Source organism: Botrytis porri, assembly GCF_014898465.1.
Source record: "Botrytis porri strain MUCL 3234 chromosome Unknown BPOR_006, whole genome shotgun sequence".
Taxonomy (NCBI): Eukaryota; Fungi; Ascomycota; class Leotiomycetes; order Helotiales; family Sclerotiniaceae; genus Botrytis; species Botrytis porri.
The window spans coordinates 926645-953018 of NW_024066080.1; the positions used below are offsets into that span (position 1 = coordinate 926645).

A 26374-nucleotide genomic window follows, 5' to 3' on the forward strand; every position below is an offset into this window, starting at 1 on the left:
GCTGTTCTGGCTGGAAAAGATTTTTGTAGCGCACCCTGTTTTCTGGGATCTCAGACATTTTTTACTGGAGTTTACATCTTAGCCTGCTCATTCTCTTCGAAGATTGTGATGGCGCTACCTTGTGAAGAGGAAACTTTTTATGTACCATTTCCTGGTCGCCAATTCCTATGGGCTTTCTCCACTACATGCGGCTGCAATTTCTTACTCGCTGCCTTCGTATCATCAAAAGAAAAACGATCTCTAAATGTGTAAAGTCTCGACGGAAGAATCGCAGTCGAGAATGTCGCTAGTTTTGGCGATGATATCTTTAGCGCTCACTGGTCGGATGTTAGCGATAAATTGAGGTCCAAAGCAGAGTATTTAACCAAGCCTACCTTTCAATTTCTTTTGAGGACGCCCAGAACTTCCAGTCTTGCTGTTTCTTGAAGCCGTATCGTGATAGAGATCGGGAGCGACATTGCTGAGACGATCGGCATTTGCGGCATGCCATTCTCCCCTGCAAGGAATCCAAGCGAGTTTATCGAGTACCACGTCCTTCACATTGCCAGAGTTCTTTCCGGTGAGTTTTTCCCAATCGATGCACCTTCCTGGACAGCGATAAAGACTTGGATCCCAATGACCCAGCGGGCCTCTTCCGTCCCTTAAAAGTTCTGTAGTCTGGCGAGTGACACAACTCTCGAATGTCCGACCGGCTGGGTTTTGATCGCAGCGGATTTCAGCATAGCGTAAATCGCCGCACCAAAATTTAACCCACTGTCGCTGACACATTGTCGTAATCGAAAAAATTTGGTGTGTGGTTATTGAAATATTTCGAATCCGGATAACAGGTATCTTGAGATCGTGATTTTGGTGTGTAATGTCTGATGTTGACTTAATGGATGGTGCGTAAGATATTGTTGTTGCTGTTGTTGTCGATTTTGATTTATCAAGAGTTTTCGATGAAATAGAGACCGCTTAACTTCTGTTTTCGACCTTTCGCTCCTTCCTACTTCTGGTTATGGAAATCGCCTGCTCAGGCTGACCTTCCTGAATCAGCAAGCGGTGAACAAAGGGGGTGTCATACAACACTGGTATTGCAGTACTGGTGGTTCATTGGGTCGTAGTCTAGGATATGGTTTGATTTGGATAAAACTCTGATGGTATCACTGTTCTAGGAACTCGATGTTTGAATTTATTTTGATGTTCCAGATAACTTCAATTTCCAGAATCATACCAGTGTTTAGTCTAACTTCAATGCCCAAAATGTGCAACTTGTCAGAAAATTTCAGAAGGTCCCTCTCATTGTTAGATTTCAGTTCGAATCGCGGAATACTTAGGTACTTTCAGATTGATGTAATGTTTGGTTTGTTATGCTTTCAGCAACAATCTGTAATATACATTATTGAATTGAGTAAGTTTCTTCTGTTCCCTTTACTCTCTAACAATGATTGTCCTGGGAGCCTGGATTTTTGGCTGAATTCATTCATCTACCTCAACTGATACGATCAATTTCGTGATTAAAACCTCAGTCTGGTACAAGTGGAAGGAATACTGATCGACTGATATCTAAAACTGTAAGAAGAGTCATTATTTGAGTAGGTTTTACAATATATGTGGCACAGAAATTGGCATTTGATATTCATCGTTTGTACTAGGTATAGGCATATATTTCCGCTATACATCTTGCTACTAGTGATCCTCTGACACGTGAAATTTTCCATAAATGATAAACCAAACTGAAGAGCTTTTCGCCCGAGAAGCTTGACAATAAGGTCTTTTTGTGCGGCATACCCTGAGAGAACACTGGCATCTAGATCTGGTACCAAGTAGTCTGTTACCCCTTGGGTCTCTGCATCAGCTATCATATTGGCCCAATTTGAAGTGATTTGCGATAGTGATGGGAATGCGACTGTGTTAATTGCTCTAGCAGTCCAGGACATTCATCCGTCGTCTCCTACGTCATGACTCCATCGCTACTACCCTGCCTTCATAATATGATGTACAGTAGTCACTTCCAAATTGGAGATCACGATCAGAAGTTGACCTCAAATGTCAATCTTGACTGAATCGGAACGAAACAATTCTTACTACTGCATTTAATCTCGTGAATCCTGATGAATACGACAGTCGAGGAAGCCTCTCAAAGTTTTGTTCATATATTCATACTCAATGCATATGAATATCGAAATAATAGATATAAAAGTTAATTTTTAACTACTGTTACATCTGTATCCAACTTGGCCAGGCTAGATCTTGAAAAGTTAACTATTTCACTTGCGTTGTAGCAACCCCACTAAGCGAGTATCTTTAGGGGAACTCTAAAGAGTGGAATCACTTATCTCAATCCACTCTCTCTTCAGCGAAAAAGAGCGTCTTTTAGGGGGGATAAATGGAAAGGATAGGAAATTCAAGACACACCTAAAAAAAACATCTAAAATTGGCTGTCCATCGCAATCGATATTGAATTGTATGATGAAGAAGGGCAGGCGAGAGGTCTGCATCATGATTTTTAAAAAGAGTGGGAAAGTAGACTGCAGATTCCTGTGAGTAGGGGGATAGACTCGCCTGGGATTAGTTTCATTCGTAATGAGCAGGTGGTTCCATAATTTAAGGTTCTCCTACAAATAAGCTCGTTTTTAGGGTAGTTTCGCTCCACCCCTCTCACGAAGCATATTGGAATTCAAAAAAAGAGAGAAGAAGAAGAGAAAGAGCGGACTGTACATTTGATGTATATTGATGTCTAAAGCAATCCGAAAGATGTCCCTACAGAGAGTAATACTGCAGAGGCCTGCACATTTACACGAGTTTTCTGAGAGCAAAAAGATTGAGATAACCACTGTCTCTGAATTACCAAGGGAAACCGGGCTAACCAGTACGGCTAGCACTCCACCACCTTATCCTCTTGATTGTTGAACATACAATCTTAATTGCAGGTATATCTTACACCCCACCGCTACAAGTCATCCGTCTCCCACTCGGATCGACCCCCTGCTTTCCCTATTCTTAGATACACTCGTATCTTCATATGCACGTTGAAACCTATCATACTGCATTGCTAAATGATACGGATATATGTATTAGAATTCAAATCATCAGCGAGTTTAGAAGGACTTGCAAACTTGAAGGCACAATTATCTAATTCTAAAACACATGGCCGGATTTCTCGATGGAACAACTTGAAGTTAATTGCACATACAAAATCTCGGTGACAAGATTTACTACCCATGCATCCTCTCTGGCTTTCTTAATCTCAACTCCGTCACTTTTCTCGAACATCTCCTATCCCATCGTTGACTCTCATTCTATTGATCCTGTCCTCTCCTGATATTATGGGTAGCATAAAATTATTCTAATGTAGCCATTTCTATTTACATCTAACTTACACACAGTCATCGTCGAGTATGTGCTTCAAGTTCCGGACACATCTCGGCCACGTCAGTAACTATCTGATCAAGTCCCCCATTCACTAAAATCAAACTTCGCAAACTCTCGCTTACACCCAATCACCCCTCTCTCATCCCATCTAGTCTCGTCTCTACTCTTCACATTCACTCCGCTTCACCGCTTTCCCCCTAAAATGAAGCTTCCAAACAGAAAAAAATCCATCAACTCCTCAAATAGTATCCTAGAATCCAGATAATAAAAATATATAAAATAGTTCATCGAAGCAAAACCTTACCATCCCTCGAGGGATGGTAAGGAAACCCCCGGACGGGTTTTTTTCGATTCGAACCAGGCGTGCTAACTCCTCCGCCAAACCGCATTTGTCCTGGACAAACAAGCCTGTTTGCTGCCTTTGCGGTTTGGACGAGGAAACTGTTCTTACCACGGTATATATAGTAGAGTTTCGGTGGGGTGTGCTGGATGATAAATGTATTGTATGTAATTTTGAAATACTCATTTTGCTGTTTGAGAGCGCCTGAAAGAACTTACAGGCTAGAAAATATCTTAGAGGTTCTTGTTATAATTGGTGTGTGTTTTGGTGAGTTTAATCCTTGTTGTTAGCATGATTTTTCGTGGTTGCGAATGCGCCAAAAGGGTGAATGGCCAATATAATTGAATAAACATGTCTTTTGAACAGTGCGAACAACGAAAAAAAGTATTTACAGCTTTTGAATAGATCATTCATGCGCAAAAGTTATGTCTTGTCTCCAAACAGTCATGAATACGGAAGGAACTCCATGCTTGAAGAAGTAAGAGATGATAGAATGCAATCTCTTTCAGGGTCCATTTTATGCCACTGATCGCACTTTCCACTCCCAGATGAAAATACATCACCTACCGCAAAGATCACTAGCAGCAGTAACAATCACTCATACAAGGACGCTACTGATTGTTTGTCCCATTATAAGACTGAGAATTGACCATATAATGTTATGCATCAACCTATAGGTGGAGGAGATTGCTCACCAAGCCTAGTTATTTGATCAGAAGTTACATCAAGGCATGAAACTATCTATTCTCTATATCATGAAGCATCTATTCCTGGTGTGATTTCTCCATGTACCCTGCACATCTCTAAAAATTCTACTTCGACTTAAAAGGTCAAGACTCCCTTTTCCTCACTTTCGCCTGTGAGACTAAAGCCGAATCGCCCAAGGATCGTATCTACAAGAGAGGCTCTCGACATTGCGGTTCCTGGTATGCTTTCTCTAAATGAAGAAGAGATCTAATAAACCCGGTATTAGCGATATCATTCGCCACTGCTACGCGTTGTAGTTCCACTATCTGGCGTTTTTATGAATCCTTATGATTTTATCCGAACTTTTGTGATAGGATGACGAATATTCGCAGTCATTTCTGCACTGGAAGTATTTAGCAGAATACATACATTTATCGAGACCAATTTCTCAAGCGAAAAGACTCATGGAAAGCCGAATCCGGCGTCGAACCGAAAATTTGGGCACTCATTTTGTGACTGTCGATGATTGTATTTGCTAATTTTCACCACATGCCCTTATTGTTCCTGCAGATAAGTATTGCAAGATTCAAGTCTTTTTAATGATACCCAAGTTAAGAGTCTTGCTTGCGTATATTCGTACTGCACGTAGGTTACTGGATAATACCCGGGGTGGATGAAAGATGATAGGCATGCAAGGAAGAAATTGATATTGGGCAGAAAATTTCCTTCAAAATGGCATAGGTCGAAAGTTCCAGACTGAGAAGGACGACGAGATGTATCAAGTCGGATCAAAGTATTTCTAGGCCTCTGTGAAGTGACCATGACATGGCAGGTATTTTCTTATCGTAATATTAGGCCCAATTTGATCAGAAATTTTGCAATAAACGCGAAGTGTTGGCGGCCATGGCCCTGAAACTTTTTATATGCGCTCCACATGATATGTTAATTACCCAATGATATAATGTCCGTCTCGTAAACCGAAACTCCGACCCCAAAAGATTTCCGCCTCCACGCCAAGTTTTATCCCCGGCGATTCCCCGCCATTCCAAATTCCAACCTTCAGTCCATTTAAATCCAATGCCAAATTTCAATCTTACATGCATCTCAAAGTGCCGATCCATGCCTCATTGCCTTACGCGCTCATACCCACTCTCCTGCGGCGCGTCTTAAGACCCCTGCGAACGAATCGGCTCCGGACCCCAACCAACAGCAACTCTCCGCCCCCTCGCATACCTCTATAGTATCGATGTTACTACCTGATTCTTGGGCCGAACTAAGCATTAATCGGGCGTATGCATCTGTTAGTACGTTTTCTAGTGGGCACAGAACGTATGTGGTGGGAATTGTGCGCCATGCCGCCATTGTCGTTCTGTGATATAACACTGATGTGGCTTGGGGGCGCATGATATGTGCATACTGAATGGTTCAGTAAACGATTCTTTGGTATGGCTGAAGTAACTCACATATTCGGCATGCTCATACGGTAGGTCATTGTAAAAGTATTGAATTGCCGACGCAGATGGAATAGACACAGTAACAGCCTTTTTCTAACGTTTAGTGAACGTAAGTTAGAACTCAATACAGAATAAACGCAAAAATCTAAGCTGGAATGAGAAGCAAATACTTCTCGACCACATTGTAATCGCGAATTTCATTAAACATGTCCGGCGGAAATAAGAAATGTGGATTGATTGACTTACACGTGAAGCTGTATTATACTGCATGTATGGTGGAAAAGAACTGTAGTCTCCTTCCTCGCACATTTTAAAACCCTCTTGCACAATCCATGCCATGACGAAAACGATTCGTAAAACTCCACCTCTAAGGCCTCTTTGTGCCCTGTCCGTTTTCCCTAAGCCTTGCAAAGCATCACCACCTGGAACTCCGGCATAAGAATGTAGGACCACAATGACATCGTGCCCTGCTTCTACAAGATGTAATACTGAACTTCGAATTGCTCTAGTATCCTGAGCAGGATCGTTTGATGCGTGATTTCCATTCGCAATTACTGATGGAAGCTGAACTGGAAGGACAGGATAACCGTAGTGACTGAGAAGGGTTCTGAGGGGATCAAATATAGCTGAAGTGTGGCAAAAGCCAGGAACACACACGAACGTAGGCATAGACATCGAGACAGTTGATTCAGTGGTAATGATTCGATTGAGAATGGAAACAATATGCTTCGAACAGCTGCTACATATATAGAGAAATCCATCTTTACACCCGGAATACCTCCAACAATGTGCTGAGAGACCATGGTCATCAAAACTCGAATTTTCAGTTCATGGTAAATGTAGACCCCCCCGGAAACCTCTGAGTTGAGGCTGCGGTCGCGCGCGTAATTCTTGCATCGTACATTTATCCAATAGTAAAGGATAGTGGTACAATCTCCCAATCATAGCTCTTTTTAAGGTTTCATAACCAATGAATACCCGCCACTTGTTTTCAGGCTACCCAATTAGAAAGTACATTATCTCTATAAATCTCGTGCCCAATTTTTTTGATGGTGGAATTGACCTTCCTAATCGATCGGTTTTGGGTAGTATCCCTAGGATTCAACTCCTAAACCCGACACTTAGGGCCATTTATGCTAGGAATCTCACGAGGTATGCTTCGGGTTGAACCCCATCATCCACTCGTCTATGCCCAGCGCCACATTACAATGCAAATTTGTGTCTAGGAACCTTCAAAGGGGGGTGAGAAGATGACGAGCAAAATAACAGTACAAAGTACGATGATAAGCCGAGAAGCTAAACAGCGGCAGTGCTAAGGAATAGTCGATGTTTCAAACCAGAGATCGTAGCTCTTAAGATAGCTATAATGCATGAAGCTCTATATATATCACAGCTTTGTCATTTGTACGAGGGCACCTTGTGGCTCGATTAACGACTTTGCACTGCCTCCAACATTTAACTCTGAGAACCGGTATTCGGATCGAAAAATGTCAGTTCTCCCAGCACTACCAGGGAGAAACACGACACGAAGAACGTTATAGTGAAGCTCGCCCAAGCGCATTCGTGTTGGAGCATTTCCTACATATTGGGTTTGAATCGTGAAAAGCTCGCGATCATGTAGATCAAAGGGCCCTAAAATCCTTGACCAGCTCACACGCGCGGAACGGTAGGAATGGGGTCGTATCTTACTGCCGATGGTCAGCTTCTGCAAGTTCGTGTTTTATGATGCTGGATGCGTTTGTGTAAGAAGCTCTCAACGACTTGTTTCTATCGTCGAATTGTAAAACTAATGTGGGATCCTTGGCTGGGCTGGCGTACCTGTTGCACAAGGGTAGAATGATGACTCTTGAGACATCTTCAATTGTACAGGAATACTTCCAGATGATGTTGAACTTCTATGTTTGTCGAAACTTAAGCAACCTAGGAATTCATAGTGAGAATAGATTATGTAGGACATCACTGTTGAAGTTTCTTGAACGAAAGAGTTTGGACGATAATGGCGGCGCGTGAAGGGGCCGCTTACTAAGGATGGTCTAGAATGGAAACCGTCTATGTTCACACCCTGTCAACGCTACATGTACTCACTCAATAAAATGGCCAACAATTGCAACTGTTTCAGTATTTGTTCGGCCCGTATGTCTCAGGGTCCGCGACGGAGTGACCAACAGAGACTTTACAAATTTTAAGCGCCGGCTATGAATACCATATAAGCCAACATTTCATTTAGTATGAGTGGCGTATGAAAGCTTTACCGCCATTCAAGCGACTTCGTACGGCAAAGCTGTAGTCACCTAGTAAGTGATAGGGGCTAGTCTCAGCTTCCTCTGACGAGGTCAGTGTGGATCGAGCCGTTCCGACGTCAGCATTGTTTAAACTGCACTGGCCATGGCATGCTGTGTGTAGTTAGTTCTAAGCTCACCGTGATATGGTCGGCAGCAATCTAGGAACAAGGAAACTACCGGTAGTTCAACCCCGGTCTAACATCACTTCGCTCCGAGGTCGGTTTAACTGTCAAAAACGGCCAAGCTACTAGAGCCGTTGTGCCTGTACTATCATCTGCTTCTTGTCTGTCTCCTGCCATGCTCCATGCAAGTGTCTCCATTTGTAGTTTGTACTCCGAGCATTTAAACCTAATTACGTGCGGGGTTTAACCAATAATCCGAGCCGAATCTACGTACCTAGGTACTTGAGTGTACATAACTTGGTATTTGTTGATCCTTTCCGAAAGGATGAAAGATCTGCCAGTGCAGAGCTCTGTACAGTGTCTCCTAGACCGTTCAAAGGAAGAGTTTGGAACAGTCTCTAATACATCATAAACTATGTTAGATTGTCTTATCGTTCTGCAACAAATAGAGAATTCGTCTGTAAGACTTATTTGTACTATTTATGCAAATTTGCATGTCTAACTTCGGATACTCTTCGCATCTTTCAATAGTGACATTTATGTTGAGCTACGGAGTGCAGCATTACCCCGCTAGGAATCTTGCTTTTACTCGGTCTGTGAAGTCACTGGCAGACAAGTGGATTGTACCTGGGATGCAACGAGTAAATACTCCGATTGGAGTTTTTGACCTATAAAAGCTGGTGTTTCTCCAGAAAATTTTCTTCGCACACTTTTCTTAATTTCTCACAATTGAAGATGTCGACAAGAAGTATCTTCGGCGTTCTCGCTACCTTGTTAGCTTCCAGAGTGGATGCTGTCAACAATGGTCTAGCTAGAACCCCCCAAATGGGATGGGACAATTGGAATGCCCTGGGTTGTGACGTGTCTGAGGAGCTTCTTCTCCAAACGGCCGATTTGATTGTTGACTATGGTCTTAAAGATCTAGGATATCAATATGTTATTCTCGATGATTGTTGGAGTAACGGGCGGAACGCTAGCGACAACAACACTCTCGTCGCCAATGCAGATAAATTTCCGCAAGGAATGAAGGCTGTAGCAGATGCAATTCATGACCTTGGTTTGAAATTTGGCATGTACTCAGATGCTGGCGAATACACCTGTGGCGGATACGCTGGAAGTCTAGGATATGAAACTGTCGATGCGAATTATTTTGCTTCGGTGGGAGTTGATTATTTGAAATATGATAATTGTTACAACACTGGACAAGCAGGAACTCAATATTTGAGTTCTCAAAGGTAATAAATAGCACGAACCCGAGGGTAGATACAACTGTATTGGAGACTGTGAATTTTAGGTGATTCTGTCAAATCAGGCTAATTATGTGTTTCAGATATCAGGTGATGGCGAAAGCACTTAATGCTACTGGACGACCTATTCTTTACTCCCTTTGTAACTGGGGAGAAGACTCTCCATGGAATTGGGGATCAACTACAGCAAACAGTTGGAGAATCTCCGGTGATGTGTATGATTCATGGGATAGAGCAGACGCAAGATGTCCATGCGATGGCCCTGATGCATTTAACTGCGTATTACCCGGCTTTCATGTAAGCTCTTCTTCTACCTAAGCACATCGAACAACCAATTAATGAGAAAAATTTAGTGCTCGATTGTCAATATCATGAACAAAGCTTCTTTCATCGTATCAAAGGCACAACCAGGTGCCTGGAACGATTTAGATATGTTGGAGGTTGGCAATGGAGGAATGACCGATTCCGAATATGTAGCTCACTTTAGCATGTGTAAGTCTTCAACTTTATTTATGAGTCAAGAAATGTATGAAAAACAAAATTCTAACAGCAAAAGGGGCGATCGCAAAAAGTCCCCTCATTCTCGGCAACGACCTCCGCAAGATCCAACCCGCCGATCTAGCAATCATCTCCAACCCAGCCGTTATCGCTGTGAACCAAGATCCGCTAGGTAGTAGCGCCGCTCGTCGCTGGATGTACTCTACTGATGCTACTGACGAGAACGGCGTTGCCACAATCCAAATGTGGTCTGGCGCTCTCCAAGCCACCACCAATAGCACGACCAGTGACTATGTTCTTCTCCTAATTAATGGTGGCAATGAAACTCTTACCATGAACGCTACATTGGCCGATATCTTCATTGATTACGGAACTGGAGGCACAGCTAAACAAGTCTCTATGGAGTGGGAATTACGCGATCTCTGGGCAAATCGCATGGATGATGCTACTGCTAAAGCGATTATTGACGCAAGTACCGCGACTGGAAATGCGACGACGGGTTATAACGCTACGACGGTTGGGGAGGAAAGATATAATGCGACGGAAATGAGTTATGAAGATGGCTTGGCGGCGGGGAGAAGTGAGTTGTTGGGGAATTTGACGGGGACGGTTAAACCCAGCGGAACAGTGATTGCAGATGTGGAAGCGCATGGGGTGAAGATGTTTAGAATGAGACCGGTGGAAACTGGTTTGAGGAAAAGGGACGAATTGTAGTTGAGGGTTCCGAGTTTTGTAATGTAGATAAGGTGAAGATAAATATTTTGGAATTGTTGTAGGTGTTAAAATTTACATAAAATCACGTAATAATGAGAAAGTTCCGCGCGAAATTTCACATTTTGAAAACTGAAGAGTCGAATGTTGGGTGTAAAATCTAGATATGTTTCTAAGTGTATCATGACACACATAATCTAATCTCACCCTCTTTTGAGTAGTGTCTCTTGTAGTGCGTCGGGTCAAATACAAGACAAGAAGCCCCTTCTACAAAGCACCACCCACAACCCCCACAATCCACATCGCAATTCTAACATGCAGCCCCACTCGCCTCTCACTACTCTGGAACTCCTTTATCCCAATCTCGCTTGCCCACTCTCCCAACCCATCTCTTTCCTGTCTCAGTCTCTCTTGCAATTCCGGATCTCGGGTTACGATAATGACACCTGTTTCGAGATCTAACGTATAAGATCTTTTGGTGTAGTTGCTACTACCCAGTACTGTGATCGCTGGCTTGGGAGTCTCGATTGAGGGTGAGGAGGGTGATTGAGTGGGGAATGATACCCAAAGTCCCTTAGCGTGATATGTCCAACCTTCAGGCTCATTGACAGTTCCCCTTTTCCATTCTCGTAGAGTGATGGATGGAGAGGGACCCTGAATTTTCTGAGCTGCGACGAGGAATTTGCGGAGGAGAAGGGTGTACGCTGCAGGGAGCATGCCGGAGACTCCAGGGGAATTGTAGAAACCGTTGGCGTGAGGGGAAGCGGTTAGGACGGTGTTATTTTTAGATGTTGTATGGAGAAGCAGAGAGGTAAGAGTTGGCGACGGATTAAAGTAGCCGGCTGTGAAAGTCCAGGATGAAGGGGTGGTGGGGGAATTGAGGAAGGTAAGGAGACGGGTGAGCAAGGGAAGCTCGGTGGATGTGTCGGAGGTTGACGGGAACAATGGTGTGAATTGGGAGATGGGGTAGATCGTTGTATTAGCTTGAGGATTGCTGGATGTCGAGCTCGATATTGTTGAAGCTTGAATCAAGGGTGTGAGAATGGATGATGCATGAGAAATGTATTTGTGGGAGTCTGTCAGAGGAGAAGGACAAGAATTTGAGGAGGGCCATTCAAGTGTGTATCCAGCAGGCAATTGAGGGTCTGGCGATACCAAGAAGCTCAAACTCGAGACTGCATTCTGGATATTGTAAAAATACTGAGTGACTTCTTTGGAGGAAAACACATGATATCTATCTTGCCGATTTGTGAAATAGTCACTGGAGAGATTTGCTCTTTTCAGGTCCTATTAGTATTCAAACCTACTGAAAAATGGACTCGACGACATACCCGGATATGATAATTTCATCATCCACTCCATATAATTTCATGTGTTGCAAACCCCATCCCTCATTAATTCGTTTGGGAATATACTTTTTCCTTAATCCATTCAAATTCGGGGTATGGTACATACGAATCTCGACTCTATCTGCACCAAACTCCAACACCAGCGGGGCGAGGAGTGAAGCACATGAAGCATTGGGAGACTCTCTCGTACCTCTCAAGGCATCAGTAAGAATACTAAGTTTCAACCCGGGTTTTGCACGCAGAGCTTGCTGAAGTGTGGATATCTACACGTAGTTATTATTCATGTATACGATTAAACTGGGAGAATATCTGTATGTACTAATTCATGTTCTGTTTTTCCTATGTACAAAGTCGATAAGAAAACTCGCGTCTCTGCTGCCAGTATTTTGCTCTATGTCCATCCATCAGCATCTGTGCCATCCGCCAATGTCCAATTGCTTTATATGCCAACCTTCAACGTCTCGTAAAATTCTGATGGCGTCCGTAGAATTTGTATTTGCGAGCCATCCACCTCAAATTTTGGAGCTATTTTATCACACTCATTTGTAAAAGCTCCTAGTATCGAAGCAGGAGAGGGTGCTGTGGGCGTAGTAGCAGTAGAACCTGTAGATGTCGAATGCGCTCGCTGCTTCATTCGTTGTAATGGTGGTTGAAAGGAGGGAACCTTTCTAATGCGAGAACAGCGTGTAATGGTCCTAACAATCATATCTTTCTAGATGTTTCGGAATTCCTCTATGAATCCTCGATTTGTGATGTTGAAGATTTGAAATTTGGAGAAGCCGATAGGATAGCGATGGCGTTTTGATATCGCTAGCGCAAAAGCGGCGTGCCGAATGAGCGACGACTTCATGAACCTCAACTTTCACTGATTGCTAACAATCAAGCAAACCCATTGCAACTTCAACAAGATGTCTACAATTCTACGGACTTTGCGCAATCTGCGCAGAGTAGGGATCAAGGTATGAAGGCCCTCAAGATGCGCCTACCAAATTGCTGATTAAAATATAGGATGCTCTTCATCAAATGCATGTAAGTACACCTTATAACGAGCCCACCACAAGGCGAACACCGATGCTGATGGATGGATTTTGAAATATAGTACCAAGGTATTTAATGCTCGAAAAGATCGCTGAGAGAATGAAGCTCATTGGAGACAGGTGATACCAAGGCCGGAACCTTCATCGCAACGGATCGATATGGCAACAAGTATTTTGAGAACCTGGAGGATGAATTACCACGTACGAACTTGCCATAATATGCCATCTACGAGTCCGAATATGCTTACACCAATATACAGTACGCACAAGATGGGTAGACTACAAGGACGACGAATTCAGCCCGTAAGGAACATCCAGCGCCTCTCGCCGACTTATCTTGTTCTAACATACTATCCCTAGATGTCAAATCGAGCCCGGATGGCACGCATGGATTTCATACATGGTAGACAAGCCACCGACCGAAGATCTTCTCTTGAAGCAAAAACAACCTTGGCAGTTACCGGATCATAGACCAACTTACACCATGAGCCGTGCTGCTTTCAAGACTTATTCTACGTGAGTGCTTGTGTACAAATTGTTGGTCAAGTATGTGTGTTTGAGCTGATGTTTCCTCTTAGTGTCAAACCAAAGATTACTGCCTGGACCCCTCAGACTGTTGAAAGAGCGTGAGATGGAAATATGGTCTGTGATGTACATACGCGAAGAGAATGAGATTAGCATTGCATATGCCCCTCCCTTTCTCAAATTGTTTGCGGAAGTTTTTAGTGAGAATTGAGGAATTGAGGTGATAATTCTAACCAGCCTGAATATGGCAGGATGGTTATCTCGAGGATCGATTGGAGCGGCACGAGAAGACATGCACAACTGTTTTACTTATGCACCAGGTAAGGTTTATTTTGAATTCTTTTTGGAGGTTTTTGTTCTGCAAGCTTGGGTATTTCTATAATCTCGCTATGCTATCCTTGGGGTGCGCTTTTACTGTAATGCACCCTCCTTCGCCTTTCTTCCATGTACGATCAAAACATGTTCCTCTGCAGAAATTATAAGATACGAGTTCTCCTATTGTTGGCCTTGTTGTTTTCATTATTCATGTCCTGTAGTCTCCATTGATTGTGACGTATTCATGACTATACGAAGTTAGTAATTGTCTTGTCAGTGTGGGCGTTGGGTTCCTACCTGAAATCACAAGTCCAGTACACTGCTTCCTCCTTTCCACCACCAAGTTTTATCAAGATTTCAAGATCTTCATGTTCCAAGATCTCAGCAGCGCGAGCCTCGTCCACTGACTCTGGCTCTCCGTTCACCAGAAGCTTAAGTTCTGGTGAGCCATCCGAGGGAATGAATGAGACACTGGTCTTCTCAGGGATGATTTCTGGAACCTCATTTATGGGCTCGCCTGGTTCCGAGATTTGGGAATAGCCAGTAGCACATAGAATGCGGCCCCAGTTTGCATCTTTACCATACAATGCAGTCTTTACTAAGGGAGATCTTGCGATCGTGCTAGCAATTTTGCGTGCTCCAATCTCTGATGGGGACTCTGTTACACGGATAGTGACAAACTTAGTGGCACCTTCACCATCGCGAACGACAAGCTTGGCAAGATCAGTAGCGAACTCGGTCAAAACTTTCTGGAATGCAGCATGGTCTTCGGAAGATTCAGAAGTGACCTCTTTTCCTCCAGCTGCTCCGTTTGCTAAGACAGCAACGGTGTCATTCGTAGAAGTATCACCATCAATAGAGATACTATTGAAAGACTTGTTAACGGCTTTTGTAAGTAGGGATGGTAGTAATGCAGGTGCGATGGGTGCATCCGTTGCGATCATTCCCAACAAAGTAGCCATATTTGGGTGAATCATTCCGGCACCTTTTGTCATACCAGCTATCCTGTATTCCACTTCTGGGGAAGAGGGTAAGGAGAATGTTCGGGATAAGAGCTTTGGAAATGTGTCGGTGGTACAGATCGCGGTTGCAGTCGCCAACCAATGCTCGTGAGAGCTTCCTAGACCATCAAATGCGGTAGGTATTTTGAGTAATATTTTCTGGATCGGCAGTCTGATATGAAAGGTTTAGTCAAGGTTCAATTGGAGTCACGATTGAAAACGAGGTAGAAGAAGATTTTCGAACCTTTGACCAATTACACCAGTGCTCATGACTATTGAACTCCCACCTTTACCATCACTTGGTGTATCAAAACATCTATCAGCTTCAGCACCCATCTTCTCAGCATCTTCCATTCCACCCTTTCCGGTCACAGCATTTGCACATCCTGAATTAATAATGACTGAATGGATTCCAGTATTATTCCTTCTTTGTAACATCTTCCTGCTCACAGTAACTGGAGCCGCTTGAAACTTGTTCTTTGTGAACACAGCTGCAGCCGCACATGGTGTCTCCGAGGCAAGGAAAGCAAGATCTGGCGTAGATTTATTCGTGGGTTTAACTCCTACATAAGTTCCAGAAACTAAAAATCCTTTCGGGTATGTGCCACTTGAGGGAATGTATTTTAGCTTTGCGGCCGGTATCGTGCTCTCGGGGGGTGCAGAGTAGTATCGGATGCTACTAATTGCGGGGTGATAGGAAGCTGTTGGTCTGATCAATCGAGCTACTGGGAGCTTCGTACATGCGTTGAGAGCCATTGCGTAAAGATGGCGATCTACAAACTATCTTGCGAGGGCGACAATAACTCAATTGGTTCGAAAGAGACCAATTGGCCTAACTAGCACTTTATTTCAATACTAAAAGGACTCTCAACAGATAAGGAATTGACTCACCAGAAATTTTGAGCCTTGTGCGACACAAAGATCGGACCACGGAGCTTATGCTACAAAGAGAATAGCGCCATTATATGACGACAAGGCTGTTAGTCATATCTGATAGGCTAGTCATTCAGCCTTGCCTGCCTCGCCTCATGCGTTTATCATTTTATTTGACGGCCGGAAAGGGAAGTGTGACTTGGACGACATATAAATTTTTTAACATAATTAAACTCGAGAAAATACATAATGTCTGCATAGCTGTGGCCTCGGCCGCACGCATTTGTTGCTTTTTGAATCTCAACGACGAATTCAGATATTGAAATATATAAATCAATACCATATCAAATAAGCGCCACAACCCCATTTCCATCATGCCTCCAGCAAATAACCCATGGGGAAAGAAAGCACAGCAGAAAAAGCCCTTAAATACGTTTCCTTCAATGAAAAACAACGATGTCGCAAATGACTCACCAAAATCCCCATATCAAGAAACCCAAGATGACGAGTTAATTGCTCTCGCCTCAATATACGGCGATGACTTTCGGCGTATTGAAACGCATCAATCAGCATGGAAGGTTTGTAAATCTTGCTCACAGATGATCCATAACGTAAATCTAATTTTTTTTAAGAAATCGGAACCGTCATTTGAGATACGTATCAGAACTTCAGATGAGGATTTCTCGGTGACGCTAGGAGTCACCCTGACACTAACCTATCCCAGGTCGGCGCCATTGTTGACTCTGAAGAACACTGACGGTCTTCGGGAGTCTACGAAATTCAAGCTTCAGAAAATCATTGAGACATTACCCAAAGAACTGATCAAGGAGGAACAAGCCATGATTATGGAAATTGTTACTGCTTGCCAGGAAGTTTTAGAGCAAGCTGCTGAAGCGAAAGCTGCGGGACGGGAATTACCCACCTTACAAGAAGAGCGTGCTGCTCACGAAGCGGCGGCTGCTCAGATGCTTAAAGATCAGCGTCTAGAAGAAGAGAAGAAAAGAATGTTAGTATATCTCCTTTTCTTTCTTCTCCCTTTGGGATCAGCTGATCGCTCTCGGTTTCTCAGAGTATCATTACTTCTTGAAAGTGCTAAATTTATGATAGGTTGGAGTCCCAAGAAGAAGAGAGAATGCTTGGATCCTTGGTGCAAGATGAGTTAAAAAGACAACGTGCCAAGGCAAAAGAAACAAAGCGGAAAAATCAACCTCCGCCTTCAATCACCGTCTCGAATTCTGGAATTGGAAAGATGGCTCATGATCATGAGGTTCTAGATCGCCAAGTCTCAGTTCTAGATGCTGAGGGTAATCCAATATACTTTCAAGCGGTTACTGGTAAATCATTTATTCGTCAAGGTCCTGTATCTCGTTGCTACACCGTAAGACCCGCAGTTAGCTCTCAGGCCCCTCTATTGGTATTGAAGCAGACGTTGCTTGACACGAACTTGGGTGATCGTAGTGTCAAGGGACAATTGCAAGCGATGGAAAATGAATTAGAAAAGCTCAGGAGCATTAGACACGACAATATCCTTAATCTTCTGGATTTTAAGGTGGAAAAAGAAGAGTGAGTTTTCACCATTATTTTGTCATTGAGCTCTTTGTGTAGTTGAAGTTGATTGATTTTGGAACGCACAGGAATGATTCTTCCTGGACTGTCAGTACCTTGAGCGAGTATGCTGAAAAAGGATCCTTGGAGGAATTTCTGGATATCGTTGAGAACATGAATGTAAACAAAGTTCGTTCATGGACTATAGAGCTACTGGATGCTTTAAGATTCCTCCACGAAGAAAACGGGATTATTCACGAGGTAGACACATCGATCACATTCCGTGTTCTTCGAGTACTAACGCTCCTCGTTCTAGGATATACATAGTGGAAATGTACTCCTTTTCCGGGAATCAGATGGAGTGGTCAGGCCAAAACTCGCTGATGCTGGATATCAAAGAAAGTTACATGCTCTAAGTGGCAAGATTACAAAAAGAAAGATTGATAGCTCTGTCATGGCAAAATCTGCGTACTGGTTTCCCCCAGAAATTGCTAATTTGGGGGACGGCCTACGAACTGCGAAAACTGATATATGGGAGCTTGGTATCGTTTTTCTCCAGATGGCTTTTGGGTTAAATGTTACTCGAAAATATTCATCTCCAAAGGCCATGCTAGACTCATTGGACTTATCCGACGCACTGCACGACTTTATGCTCAAGCTATTCAACCCTGATCCGAAGAAACGGCCGCGAACTTTCGCGCTCAGTAAGTGCTGCTCCTCCTGGTTGGTTTAGATTTTTGTGGAATTGCCGCATTTTCTGTAAACAAACCTGACTAAATTTGAATAGGTTCGTGTAAATTTCTTGTTACTGATGCCACCATAATGGACGAAGATACGTCTGCTATATTGTCGAGGATAGGATCAACATCATCGTTAGCACCCATCACACCACGTAGACCTCGACATGATTCCATGAGTCTTACTGGACCTTTTTCAAGATATGCTCATGATTTTGTCGAAGAGGGTCGCTTAGGTAAAGGAGGTTTTGGGGAGGTCGTGAAAGCAAGGCAGAAACTGGATGGACAAATATATGCCATCAAAAAGATTACCCAAAAGTCGTCTGCCCAGCTAGATGATGTACTAAAAGAGGCTCGCCTACTCTCTCAACTCAATCATCCTTCCGTTGTTCGTGAGTACTTATTTTTTCGTATTATCTACTACAAACAAACGTTTTATCCAAAGTTGGAAGTCAAATCAATATCAATTTCGATTCTCCAAATTACCAGGGAGTGAGCTAGGAGAAACATGTTCCAATCATAGTATTTCATTGACTCGGTACGATGCTCTGTTAATTACAAACATGCTCACGCTTTCTTAGGTTACTTTAGTACATGGACGGAAGAGGTTCCAGATCTTTCCGAAACAGACGATGAAAATACGACAACGGACGCTGCCACAGAAGAATCTATCAGTAATATCTCACCTGGAGGATCGGAACCCCATGTCGAATTCGCGACGAGTACAGGGGGGCTTGACTTCATGTCGACTAGCGGATACCAAATTGAATTCGGTTACGATGAGGCAACGGATAGCGATGATGAATCCGATGATGATGATGAAGACGACGAATACTCCGCAGAACCCAATGGACATGTTCGAAATCGAGGGCATGGGCGACTTGCTTTAGCACATAGGGAAAGTAGATCTAGTCCGAGGCCTCCACGCCCATTCAAAACGATTCTATACATATCTATGGAATATTGTGAGAAGCGAACGCTCCGCGATCTTATTCGGCGAGGACTATATAAAGATAACGAGGAAACATGGCGTGTTTTTCGTCAAATCCTTGAAGGTCTTGCCCACATTCATAGCTTGAATTTTGTTCATCGCGATCTCAAACCAGAGAATGTTTTCATCGATGGTGCTTCAAATGTCAAGATAGGCGATCTAGGTCTAGCTACCAGGGGCCAATACTCGGCAATCGATAAGATTTCAACATCTGGAATGCAGAATAGTGGGGATCTGACGCGAAGTATTGGTACTTTCTCCTATATTGCACCCGAAATTCGATCAGCAGTTTCTGGAGGACCGTACACTGGCAAGGTCGATATGTATTCTCTTGGAGTAATTTTCTTTGAGATGTGCTATACACCGCTTGTCGGGATGGAGAGAGTAAGTTCATTGCTCATAGATTTCCTTGCTTTTGATATTTATGATATGGCTTTCTAGCTTTTTCTTCTGTGTCCAAAAAGAAGCAAAAGATTAATATCTCATACAATTTGCCAGTTCCATACTAACTCCCTGCTTAGGCTCAAGTGATTGATGGTTTAAGAAAGAAGGATCCAGTGTTTCCTACGAATTTTGACAAGATCGGAAAGGCTATTCAGACAGATATTATCTTGTCCCTCCTTAACCATAATCCAAAAGAACGACCCTCAAGTTCCGAACTTCTTCAAAGCAGGAAATTGCCAGTTCAGATGGAAAGCGAAACAATCCGCCAAACTTTGGCTGGTCTGTCTGATTCAAAATCACCATATCATCAAAAGATGATGAGTGCTCTCTTTTCTAGACCAACAAAACAAGCAAAGGATTATGCTTGGGACATGGGAGTTCCGACTCCCAGTGGTAACGACTTATTGCTACAAGGGCTTGTCAAGCAAAAGTTGATCTCCATTTTTCGTAACCATGGAGCTGTAGAAACTCCTCGAAGTATTCTGTTCCCATCTTCGGATCATTATGGTGTCAATGCTGTTCAATTGTTAGACAAAAGTGGTACTCTTCTACAACTACCTTATGATCTCACTGTTCCAAATGCTCGCGCCATCTCGAAACACCAGCCTCCTGTGGAAAGATCTTTTGCTTTTGGTACCGTTTTTCGTGATAAGCACGACGGTGCATGTCCACAGACATTTAGCGAAGTAGATTTTGATGTTGTAACTTCTGACAGCTTAGATCTAGCACTAAAGGAAGCTGAGGTTATTAAAGTCTTAGATGAGATCGTTGCTAGCTTCCCGTCTTTACCTTCGTCGCAAATGTGCTTTCACATAAATCATGCGGATTTACTCGGACTAATCTTTGACTTCTGTTGCATCGAACCTAGTATACGACAAGCTGCTGCTGATACATTAAGTAAGCTCAATGTACAGCAATGGACATGGCAGAAGATAAGATCTGAACTTAGATCACCATTAGTTGGGGTATGATCAGTTTGAATCCCTCAAGGGCAATCACTTGCTGACCCATGTTTCAGGTTTCCGCCACAAGCGTTGAGGATCTTCAACGTTTTGATTTTCGAGACACTCCTACTAAAGCCTTTCAAAAACTAAAGGTAATTTTCGAAGGTACCGAAATGTTCGAAAAGGCTTCCTCTTCTATCGCACATCTACGTGATGTAATTGCGTATGTATTTGGGTTCCTCTGATTGCTCCACCAAGCATCGCTAACTCGCGGGTACAGATACACAAAACGGTTTGAGGTCCAGAGAAAGATATATATCAATCCTTTAGGAAGTCTAAAAGAAAAGTTCTACAAAGGCGGAATACTTTTTTCTTGTTTGTATGACAGAAAAGTTCGGGATGTATTTGCAGCGGGAGGTCGATATGATTCTTTGATCCGAGAAAATCGACATCACAAGAACATCAACGAGGAACACCACGCTGTAGGTTTCAATCTAGCATGGGAGAAGATGGCTCGACTTCCTAAAGCAAATTCGAAGGGATTCTTAAAGAAGCCCGATGAGGAAATGCAAGGTATTTGGAGCACAAAGAGAGTAAGCATTGCAATCTTCATTATTTTCGAGTTAAAATAACACCATAAATCCGTCATCAAACGAGAAACAGCTAATGTATTTGCTAGTGTGATGTACTTGTCGCAAGCCATGATGCAGCAATACTAAGGTCAACTGGAGTTGAATTGGTTTCGAACTTATGGTCGCATGACATAAGTGCCGAGCTAGCACGAGACTCAAGATCCCCCGAAGATCTCCTATCCAAATACCGAGACGATAGTTATTCTTGGATAATCATCATCAAGCAAGATTCCGTGGTAAGATGTAAGACTACTGGTAGGAAGGACGTTCCGGATGCCGATATACCTTCTACGCAATTAGTTTCATGGCTTCGTGGCGAAATGCGTGAAAGGGACCAAAGAGAAGGTACTTACAACAGAGCAAAGTACGTATATCTGAATCTGTTCTGACGTAAGGATATTAATACATCTATTAGGCTATCTCGTCAACATAGTCAGCCAGATACAGGGCCAAGTGATCATGAACAGGATGTGCGAGTTTTGTTCGCCGGTACGAAGAGCAAGAAGTCAAATAGAAGAAATATTGTAGAGCAAGCTCAAGGAAGAGCTGCGACTCGTGAGTAACATTCTTCGAGCCTTTTGTTACATCTATCTTTTATAATACTCATACTAACATCTCCAACAAGTCGTTCATTCATTCTTAGATGGCCCTATCGCCGCCGTTGAAACAACAGATCACGTAAGCCGTCTAATACATATTCATCCCTAATCTAAGCACTACTTTACTTCCTTCTTCATTACCTTATCGCATCTCATGGCTAGTCCACACAGCTCTATACCCCTCCTCTTCCACCCGTTTATCTCGTGATTCACATCTTATCCTGACTTTTGAACTAACACCCACTTCTCTAGGTGATGGATCTAATCCGCGACACCAAGCTTTCGGATCCGGAGTCCTGGCGCAAACTTACCCATTCAGTTCCCACAGCCGAACGTCGCTATATAGGTGAAATTCATGATTTAATGAGTGGTCTAGCATTCCAGAATAAAGATAATACGAGGAATGCTTTTGTTTATAACTTTAGAACGGGGATGTGTATTTATTACGATTTGGGGGCGTGATTTTAAGATGTTGGGGAAAGAAATCTAGAGAGGAGAAGGAAAGGCGCTGGGAAAGGATTTTTATTTATGAATGTAGATACCCGAGTAGAAATTAAGATAATGCGAAATCTGTAGTTCGCATTTAGGGAGAGGTTGTGTATTCATATTGGGTCTCACTTGATTTAAAATCCAATAGGATAATTAATTCGCTCCAGCGTGGATTTTTATCATACATCTCCAGTAATCCTTTCCTTAACTTCTCATTTCGATACTTCAGGAAATAACCCATCTACTCACAATCACATATATCCATTCCATAGTCAATTGCTTCTTCCTTCCTCTGAAGCGAAGACACTTCATAAATTCCGCCCAACTCACATTAATATTGTCTAAAGACTATAGACACAATAGCCACGAACAAAATGTGAGACTCATCTCCCATCCCCGTGTTAATCTTTTGTTAAGAAATAAAAGTCACACGCTCTGCTCTACCGATTGAGCTGGCTGGGCTGACGTTTACTGGATGGTTCAATGATGCGGTTGATTCTGCATTTCCTTGTTGATATTCAACTTACCTTTATCTACTCTATCTATGTATCTCATACTTGAATTTTCCACAATTATTTCTTTACCACAGCTCATTGCTCCCTCCTCAATATCCATAATCCTCCCATTTCTCCATTTCCCCATTTCCCAATCTCCCAATCTCCCAATCTCCCAATCTCCCAATCTCCCAATTGTTACGGGAGCTGCCTCTAGGATCACGTGGAAGTGTCTAGAGTTCTCTCGAGATGGTTTAGTCTAAACTTCAAGTAGGAATTCAATAAGGTTATAACTGGTTGTAATTCTTGTAATTATAGTAATGAAATTAATGATTGTTCTTGAGCACGAAGCTCTATATTGTAATGAAACCTATTCCCTTATATAAACCTTCATTCTCTATCCTAGTCCCTAGGACCTCTTCGATATGTTGGATCGTTAAGGATCGCAACGCGCTCCAGGAGCGCTGAAGCTCCTTGACGCTCCATCACGTGTAATTTATGTCATGTGACGCGGTATGTTGGATGCCGTCGTAACACCAATCTCCCAAAAAATAAAAAAATAAAATATATCCAAACTTCACCTGTAATAACATCAAATCATCAAGCATAGCCCGCCCGGCTAGCTCAATCGAAGAGTGTATGAGGAAAGTATTGCTTTCCTGTTTTACGTTTTGAGATTGCTGCTTTTCTAAGAGTTGTAAGGAAAATATTACTTTTTTATTTTATATTTTGAGATTACTATTGAGTGTATATAAGTGTTACGGGAGCTGCCTCTAGGGTTATGTGGAAGTGTCTAGAGATCTCTCGAGATAGTTTAGATTAGACTTCAAGTAGGAATTCAATAAGGTTGTAATTGTTGCAATTCTCGTAATTATAGTAATAAAACTAATGATTGTTCTTGAGCACAAAGCTCTACATTATAATGAAATCCCATTCCTTATATAGATCTTCATTCTCTGATATTGATTTGAAGTTTCTTGGAGTCCTGGCTCCTGAGAACTCCACCACGTGACATTGGTCACATGGCATTCTGCTACCCATCGTAACAATAAGATATTATGATTCAAAATACTATTTATTAATATTAAAAAACTAACAGAAAGTCTTTTCAATTTATAGTCTTTATATCAATTCTTATCTATCTATATAGTTCATTATATTAAACTCTAATAATATATATATAATTGTTCTATAACTTTTTATATTAGGTATTAATAAATCGTAGTTTGTTGTTCTTAATTAATAAAGTTGTATAAGAATAGATAAACGTTTCGGTTTAAAGTCTAGCGAAGATAGAATGAATCTTTATATTAATAATAAACTAATAACTACTAGTAGATATATTATACTTGGTTTCTAAGAGCCTTTAATAATTAAGTATAATTATTATCGGTTTATATCGAGGCCGATTTGATCGATTTAATTAAAACCCTAAAAATAGATTTCTGCCTAATGAAAAAGTATATTTAGTATTTAGGAGTGTGTAAATAGAAATCAATATCACTTGTTACTATATTACTTTTATAATTCAATACTCTTTCTTCCTTTTAAACTTTATAAATACTAATATATTAATTCTTTATAAATATTAAACTTTCTTTAATTTTTTCTTATTCATTTTATATAATTTCATTTATATAATTATGATAATTCAATCTTAAATTTTATTAACTTAATATAAAGAATCAATTCATAAATAATATAATAAATAATATAATAAATAATATAATAAATAATATAATAAATAATATAATAAATAATATAATAAATAATATAATAAATAATATAATAAATAATATAATAAATAATATAATTTTTATAATATTAAATAATCTTTTTTTAAATTCAATATTCAAATTGAAATTAGAATTATTAATAAATACTTTAATATTAAAAGATTTAATTAAAAGTTCAAAATTAACTATAATAATTTTATATTTAAAAATAAAATAATTATATATGATTTTATTCTATTATTTAATAATAAAGAAATAAAAGAAGCTTTTAAATTAATAATTATAATATATTTATAAAATATTTTAGAAATATATATTTATTATTTAAACTTTATAAAAAGTTTTTATTAAAAGAATAATATAAATAAGATTAATATTAATTTAATATTCTAAAAGATAATATGAAATTATATTATATTCAAGAATATAATAAAAGATTATTATATATTTATTTTTAGAGAAAAAAAAAGTTTATTTTATAATATAATATTTATTTTAAAAATATATTATTTAATATACTTTAAATTATAAATTCTAAAAATATTTATAAATATATAAAATAATTTTAATTTATTTATAGAAAATATTAAATTTTTAAATCAAATAATATTTAATTAGTTAGTAAATTAGTTTTCATTAAAATCGAAATTTATATAAATACTAATATATATTTCTAATTTATATATATATTAAAATATATTCTTTAATATATATAGTATAAAAGAAAGATGAAGTTCTTATTATATTATATAAAAGCTATTTATATATATCTAGATATTCTAATACACTAATATTAATATATTATTTCTAATTTATTATATAAATATATATAAGTATTCCACTAATAAATATTTAAAATCAATTATATATTAATATTTAATATAATACTTTAAAAATAATATAATATTAAGGTTTTTTAAAGTAAATAAATAAATAAAGTTCTTTTTTATAATTAAAGCTTATTTTATTTTATTTTTTATAAAGTTATTAAAAATAAAAAATAAATTAAAAATTATTAGAAATTTAGAAAAAGTATTAGAAATCAATATATTAAGAATTAATAATAAAGGCTTTTTTAAAAACTTATTATTATATTAATGAAAAATATATTCATTCTGGAGGTATAATTATTACTTTCAATATATTGCCCAACTGCTGACTATTAGGAAGGAAGTAAAAGATCTACATCCAGTCTGTTCCTGGATTATGGGGTTTTCCAACGATTCCAGCCTGTATCATACTGTCTCTAAACTTTTCCTACCAGCATATGAGGTACGGGGGCAGCCATACCCGGATTTCTATCATCTGCACTACCGTCGCCACTACAATAACTCTTCTGCGATGGACAAAATCAACTGGGGAGCCTTTCTAGCTGCCCAAGCTCCCTCATCTTCATGCTGCCTCGTTGCTTTAATCGACGGCCTCCAAGGACCTTGCCCAACATATATGCATATGAAGATGTGCTACTTAGCAGAACCCTTCACACCTGCTGAAATCTCAAGGGATCCCGATATTGCAGGATTCTGGAACTTTTTTGTCTGTAAAAACAGCCTGAGTTTACCCTGGACTTACGTACATCAAGGTCTTAGACAAGATAGAGCTTTGTGAGTTCATCTGTTGCTTCAAACCCCCAATTTACCTCACGACGTGTTCGCGAAGGTTGTCACTCAGGTTGTCAGCCTGGGAATGGCCGTGTTTCGAATAACTCATGGCAGGGTCTCAGCTTACACTACAAGCCACTTTCCTTGAATATTGGACTGGGGATCCTGTAGCGGCGTCTACAGACAGTTGCTTGCAAAAGTTCCGGTCGATTATCGACGAGAGAATGCCTTCTCAATATGGTCAATCGACTTCCTTCGGGCACTTACCACTCACATACCCTTCATCGTTACATCAGCGTATGGAAAAGCTTCGGCACAGGTATACATATATATCTTCGGATGTCGGAGTGATTCATTCGACAGACTA

The 26374-nt window shown here is 40.8% G+C and overlaps 8 protein-coding genes across 8 annotated transcripts; 3 read left to right on the forward strand and 5 right to left on the reverse strand.

The window, feature by feature from the left end:
- Positions 1–240: 240 nt before the first annotated feature.
- Positions 241–768, reverse strand: EAF01_004808 (uncharacterized protein; the record flags this gene model as incomplete). Its single annotated transcript, XM_038913062.1, has 2 exons — positions 241–317; positions 375–768. 2 exons carry the CDS (start codon positions 766–768, stop codon positions 241–243), a joined length of 471 nt encoding a protein of 156 aa, XP_038771148.1.
- Positions 769–5521: 4753 nt separating this feature from the next.
- On the reverse strand, positions 5522–6510 carry EAF01_004809 (uncharacterized protein; the record flags this gene model as incomplete). The annotated part of the gene is made up of 3 exons (XM_038913063.1): positions 5522–5797; positions 5845–5928; positions 6082–6510. 3 exons carry the CDS (start codon positions 6508–6510, stop codon positions 5522–5524), a joined length of 789 nt encoding a protein of 262 aa, XP_038771149.1.
- Positions 6511–7222: 712 nt separating this feature from the next.
- On the reverse strand, positions 7223–7690 carry EAF01_004810 (uncharacterized protein; the record flags this gene model as incomplete). The annotated part of the gene is made up of 2 exons (XM_038913064.1): positions 7223–7413; positions 7654–7690. 2 exons carry the CDS (start codon positions 7688–7690, stop codon positions 7223–7225), a joined length of 228 nt encoding a protein of 75 aa, XP_038771150.1.
- Positions 7691–8601: 911 nt separating this feature from the next.
- EAF01_004811 (uncharacterized protein) lies at positions 8602–10793 on the forward strand. The gene is made up of 4 exons (XM_038913065.1): positions 8602–9474; positions 9570–9783; positions 9840–9978; positions 10043–10793. Exons 1-4 carry the CDS (start codon positions 8975–8977, stop codon positions 10696–10698), a joined length of 1509 nt encoding a protein of 502 aa, XP_038771151.1. The 5' UTR covers positions 8602–8974; the 3' UTR covers positions 10699–10793.
- A 169-nt stretch (positions 10794–10962) lies between these two features.
- Positions 10963–12750, reverse strand: EAF01_004812 (uncharacterized protein; the record flags this gene model as incomplete). Its single annotated transcript, XM_038913066.1, has 4 exons — positions 10963–11971; positions 12027–12307; positions 12364–12435; positions 12496–12750. The coding sequence occupies 4 exons, from the start codon at positions 12748–12750 to the stop codon at positions 10963–10965; spliced, it is 1617 nt and encodes a 538-aa protein (XP_038771152.1).
- A 202-nt stretch (positions 12751–12952) lies between these two features.
- EAF01_004813 (uncharacterized protein) lies at positions 12953–13711 on the forward strand (the record flags this gene model as incomplete). Its single annotated transcript, XM_038913067.1, has 7 exons — positions 12953–13003; positions 13053–13073; positions 13144–13150; positions 13202–13282; positions 13342–13384; positions 13442–13597; positions 13660–13711. The coding sequence occupies 7 exons, from the start codon at positions 12953–12955 to the stop codon at positions 13709–13711; spliced, it is 411 nt and encodes a 136-aa protein (XP_038771153.1).
- Positions 13712–14129: 418 nt separating this feature from the next.
- On the reverse strand, positions 14130–15678 carry EAF01_004814 (uncharacterized protein; the record flags this gene model as incomplete). The annotated part of the gene is made up of 3 exons (XM_038913068.1): positions 14130–14169; positions 14219–15094; positions 15167–15678. The coding sequence occupies 3 exons, from the start codon at positions 15676–15678 to the stop codon at positions 14130–14132; spliced, it is 1428 nt and encodes a 475-aa protein (XP_038771154.1).
- Positions 15679–16169: 491 nt separating this feature from the next.
- EAF01_004815 (uncharacterized protein) lies at positions 16170–22149 on the forward strand (the record flags this gene model as incomplete). Its single annotated transcript, XM_038913069.1, has 14 exons — positions 16170–16373; positions 16428–16801; positions 16903–17358; positions 17430–17601; positions 17657–18044; positions 18128–18469; positions 18659–19452; positions 19590–20477; positions 20531–20679; positions 20737–21049; positions 21136–21452; positions 21504–21643; positions 21714–21766; positions 21940–22149. 14 exons carry the CDS (start codon positions 16170–16172, stop codon positions 22147–22149), a joined length of 4800 nt encoding a protein of 1599 aa, XP_038771155.1.
- Positions 22150–26374: the final 4225 nt, after the last annotated feature.

Bases quoted from the DNA above. Each gene is read 5' to 3' on its own strand.
- EAF01_004811 (XM_038913065.1), top strand. From the start codon at position 8,975: ATGTCGACAAGAAGTATCTTCGGCGTTCTCGCTACCTTGTTAGCTTCC. The intron at 9,475-9,569 runs GTAATAAATAGC...TATGTGTTTCAG, and splicing joins CAATATTTGAGTTCTCAAAG to ATATCAGGTGATGGCGAAAG. The intron at 9,979-10,042 runs GTAAGTCTTCAA...TAACAGCAAAAG, and splicing joins TGTAGCTCACTTTAGCATGT to GGGCGATCGCAAAAAGTCCC.